The sequence below is a fragment of the Calypte anna genome, chromosome 11 (assembly GCF_003957555.1).
Source record: "Calypte anna isolate BGI_N300 chromosome 11, bCalAnn1_v1.p, whole genome shotgun sequence".
Taxonomy (NCBI): domain Eukaryota; kingdom Metazoa; phylum Chordata; class Aves; order Apodiformes; family Trochilidae; genus Calypte; species Calypte anna.
In genome coordinates this window covers 11,211,956-11,216,804 of record NC_044257.1, presented here as the reverse complement: position 1 = coordinate 11,216,804, position 4,849 = coordinate 11,211,956, and the positions used below count along the sequence as shown (strand labels likewise).

General features: G+C 45.2%; 1 protein-coding gene across 2 annotated transcripts; it reads right to left on the bottom strand.

The window, feature by feature from the left end:
* Positions 1-927: 927 nt before the first annotated feature.
* On the bottom strand, positions 928-4,635 carry CIAO2B (cytosolic iron-sulfur assembly component 2B). 2 transcript variants are annotated; one of them, XM_030457672.1, is made up of 6 exons: positions 4,449-4,635; positions 4,277-4,356; positions 3,859-3,984; positions 3,326-3,371; positions 2,643-2,788; positions 928-1,118 (listed from the first exon to the last, which is right to left on the bottom strand). In XM_030457672.1, the coding sequence occupies exons 1-5, from the start codon at positions 4,588-4,590 to the stop codon at positions 2,691-2,693; spliced, it is 492 nt and encodes a 163-aa protein (XP_030313532.1). In that variant the 5' UTR covers positions 4,591-4,635; the 3' UTR covers positions 928-1,118; positions 2,643-2,690. The 2 variants fall into 2 exon arrangements, with proteins under 2 accessions (XP_030313532.1, XP_008489904.2); XM_008491682.2 differs by lacking the exon at positions 928-1,118 and having other exon boundaries at positions 2,568-2,788.
* Between the last annotated feature and the right edge of the window lie 214 nt (positions 4,636-4,849).

The following is a 4,849-nucleotide window of genomic DNA, read 5'->3' as shown; positions in this document are numbered from 1 at the left end:
GCGCTACAGGCTGGGGACAGAGTGGTTGGAGAGCAGCCAGGCAGAAAGGGACCTGGGACTCTGGATTGACAGGAAGCTGAACATGAGCCAGCAGTGTGCCCAGGTGGCCAAGAAGGCCAATGGCATCCTGGCCTGTATCAGGAACAGCGTGGCCAGCAGATCCAAGGAAGTGATTCTGCCCCTGTACTCAGCGCTGGTGAGGCCACACCTTAAGTACTGTGTCCAGTTCTGGGCCCCTCAGTTCAGGAAGGAGATTGAGGTGCTGGAGCTGGTGCAAAGGAGGGCATCCAGGCTGGTGAAGGGACTTAAGCACAAGTCCTATGAGGTGAGACTGAGGGAACTGGAGCTGTTCAGCCTGGAGAAGAGGAGGCTCAGAGGAGACCTCATCACTCTCTACAACTCCCTAAAAGGAGGTTGTAGCCAGGTGGGGGTTGGTCTCTTTTCCCAGGCAACTCTCAGCAAGACAAGAGGACACGGTCTCAAGTTCTGCCAGGGGAGGTTTAGGTTGGATATTAGAAAGAATTTCTTTACGGAGAGGGTCATCAGACATTGGAATGGGCTGCCCAGGGAAGTAGTGGACTCTCCGTCCCTGGAGATACTTAAAGAGACTGGATGTGGCACTTAGGGCCATGGTCTAGTAACTGCTCTGCTAGTGGATCAAGGGTTGGACTTGATGATCTCAGAGGTCCCTTCCAACCCAGCCGATTCTATGATCTAAAGTAATACAATTCTCCATCCCTAAGCAGCAAAAGCCAGACTTTTTCTTTGATATCCCCCTATAGAATCCCTTTACTGAAAAGAACATCCTCCAATACCGAATACTATAAATTTAAAAAACCTAATCAGGTAGTGTTGCTTCTTTGAAAAGGAAATTGGTTAAAAATGCACCTCCAGGGTTACTGTGTACAATGTGCTTCATGAGGCAAGTGCCAACATCCAAATAAGTTATTTAACGCTATCATAATGTAGTGGAGAAAGCCAAGCAGAGAAATTCAACAAAACTTAATTTACTGATGCCTTCTGTACTGGGAGTGCAGGTTGAAGCAATCTGTTGGCAGATTAGTCATCCTTCTGTTTTTCCCCCTAGCACATATTTGCATTTGTTTCTTCCCCAAAATCTGTGAGGGCAAAATTAATTTCTATTAAAAAAAACAGAAAACAAAAATCAAACCAACCAAGCGTGTTGCCCATGAGCTGCCTGCATGCATTGCCGTGGTTGAAGTTTCCTTTGTGGTGCAGATGTTGGCAACATCAGAACTAATGAGTTCAGTGATTCAGCAAGAAAGGCAAAGAGGAAAGACGGAATTAACAGTTGGGTCATACTGCCTTTCCCACTATTACTACTACATAAATACCATGTTTACTTACAGTTTCAATTCATATATCTGAGCATCTAATCATTCAAAAGATGCTAAGCCAAATAAACAGACTACGGCTGCTTCAGACTTTCTTTCTGTAGAAGCCCTGTGCAAACTGGGTGCCTCATTTCTGAAGTAGGAAGATTTGGATTTTTTTCTGTCCTGTTTTGCTATATGACTTTACATGTCACACTTGGTACACCACTGCTCCAGTCTCCTCAGCTGCTCCACACAGACTAGGTTGGATGACTATCTTACTTAGTTTTATATGTTTACATAGTTGTTTACATAGTGGTTTACATTGTGTTCATAAGCTTCACCATTTTTCAAATAGCATCTGAGACCCTCCAAGAGAAAATACTACTGAAATATAAAGCATTACTATCAAATAGGTGAGCACAGTCTACTTTTTAAAAAGTGAGTTAGTTATTCTCCAGATAACTGATGATACTGAAGGTTACATTGCAAGATTTCAGGCAACAAAATACCTGAAAGGATTTATTATTAGTAGTATACTTTATTAATACTACGATTAAATCTCAGTATGTTTAAAGTATAATTTGCTGTTGAGCTGTCAGACTTTGCCAGGGAAGTCTTTCAGCAGAGGATAGCTGGACTGTTCATACTGAAAGCTATTAATTACTCCTATATTGTGGCAGGTGCATGGGGAAAAAAAAGCACCCTGCCTCAAAGATAACGTATTTCCTACCACATGTAATGAGTAATTAAAATTAAATCATGTTTTATGTAGATCTAAGGAGTCCTCCATATTTGGCTAACCAAGTTTATATAATAAAAACCAGGCAGATGATGTAGAAGTAGTGGTTACACTTATTGCTAATTTGCAAATGTACACACAAGAACTTACACAATTTTTGATGTCTGAAGCTTTTGATGTAACAGTAGTCCAAAGCAGTCATATGAATGTAAAGATTTTTACTGCTGACTACCTTGTTGTACCTGTAAAGTCCAGTGTGCAAAAACCACTTCCCAAATGCAGTTTGTAGTTAATTTTGAATTGTGAGGAACTGTTTCAAAACAGGTTGAAACAAATATTTTAAAAGAAAAATCCTGCCTAAATAATGCAGGATTTAGGCAGGATTTAAAATTTATTATTTAAATTTAAAATTAAATTCTTATTATATTTTTGTTACCACCTGTAAGCTAATGTCCCACGTACTATTTTTGTAGGAGTAATTAAACATTTCATTAAGAAAATCTAAATTATTTTATTTTTCTTACAGATATGTGTATAGTGTAACACCAGCATCACCACTTACACACCGGATTAATTTAACACAGCAGTATACCAGTGATTTCCTCATTGGGCAACTACGATCGAGCAGACAAACACTGATTCACCACTTCCAGTAAGTGAGAGTTTTCCAAAGCAGCTGCTACACGTTCTTTATCAGCAAGCTGTTTATTAACTGTGCAGGAAGAAACACCACAAGAAATCAGTCAAACATTGGTATACAATGTCTTTGTTAAAACATTTTACACTGAGACACATCATCATGCTGTTGCCATGGTACCAAGGTAGGCAAGTAATTCTGCAGATGCTAAGTACCCTGCAGAGCTGCTATATGAATTCAAAGATACCAGGTTACCACAACTTAAGTCATCAAGCTGTGTATGATTCAGCAACGGGGAGCTACACATGTGTAGGTGTAACACAAGAGGTAATTTCCTTCCAGTCTCTCCCCATTTTCTGAGTCCTCCATAACCCAGGAAAATCAATGACTAGTGAGAACACAGGTTGCCTGAGGAGATGTTAAAAGTACAGTACAGAACATACCTAAGTGCCATTATTACACACTCCTGTTCTGTAACACCCCTTAGAAGCTGACGCACGTGAAGTCCCAGAAACTAACGAGCTGCTCTGCAGGTGTGGGAGACTCTCTCCCAAATTTCAAAATGAAAAAAAAACAACCAAAAAAACCGCTCAACAGCAATTAAAACCTTACCTGCATGCTCAGAGGCATGTGTTCCTGGTGTTATGTGAACATCCAGCTTAAAAAGCACAAAAAAAGGGGACAAATCAACAAAACATTGGAGGCTCAGGTTCAAACTATTTAATAATACAATGAAGGCAATAACAAAGAGTGTGAAAAGGACATTCTTGCCATTAACAACTACTATGTAGAGCAGAATAAAATAAAGTGTAAAATTACAGAATATTTCCATATGCTTGAGCCTCCTTCAAACACGAGGCACCAGCCTCTGCCCCTCCCCTGCCAAGAGCACTGCGGTGACTTCCCCCATCACCCGCCCTTGATGTGACTGTCACACAACTCTCATTCTGCATCGATCGTTCAGCGCCCTCTGTGGTTCCACGAGTGTTTCCCTCACCCACAGTATGAAAAAAGCCCTAGTTATTTTTCAGTGTATGCTTGTGAGATTCCTTCCCCTCCTCCCCTTTTTTTGTTTGTTTGCTTGCCTCTTTTCTTTGCCAACACCATCCCCTTTCTTTTTATTTCCAGGGCATCTGATTACTCACCTTAAATCTCTCGGGCAGAGATCGGATCAGTTTTACTTTTATGGAGAGGCCAATTAACGTCGCCATGCTGCAGTGAGGAATGGTGGGAGTGAACTCCACTGACACCGTGCTTTCTGCATCATTCACCTGTGGAAACCAAACATTTTCATGAACAAAATTCAGTGGCTTTACCCCCAGCTTGCTGAAGGCATTGTATGTGAAATGCAGTTTGAAGCTTTGTTTTTGCTGCTTATCGTTTTTTTTTCACTGACATTTTAAAACCCTGTGTTCAGCTGCAGCAGACTGCTATCTATACTAAACCTCTTTTAACGTTAGAAAACAATAAGGTTGCGCAGGTGGCAGCACTGCCCGGCAGCGCGGACCGCGGCCCTGTCCGAGATGGCAGGCCTGGAGATAAGCGCAGCTCCGCGGATCTCACTTTCACTCGCACTTGCTCGACGACATTCAGCTCCTCCAGGGTGAGGGGGTGCTCGGGGTCGTTAATGGAGCGAATGAGATGTGCGACGTTAAGGAAAGCGAAGCCGCACCGACCCGCCCCACAGGCCCGCCCGCCCTCGGCCCGGCCCCTCTCAACCCTCCCGGCAGGATATCGAAGATTTCCCGGTCGTCGATGGTGTCGGGCAAATCATCGTCCTCCTCCCGCGCTGTCACCGGGCGCTCCCCGGAGCGGCGGTAGATGAGCGGGTTGGCATTCTCCAGCGCGGCCCCGCCGCCCGGGCCCGGGCCCACCATGGCGCCGCTTAGCCCTGGCCGGCCGCTGCGGGCGGCTGCACAGCGGCGCTGGGCGGGGCGGAAGGAGCCCGGACGCCGTTCGGAGCCGCACCGGGCGCTGAGGCGGTGGTGGGCGGGGCGGAGTCCTCGGTCCCCTCCCTGCCCCCTTTTCCCCGCGGCGGGAGTGGTCGCCGGTGGGCAGGGGCGGAATGAGCGGGTTGTGTGGGCTATACTGCTCGCAGGAGGCGGGGACCGACGCTGAGGGAAGGCCTGGGCGGGA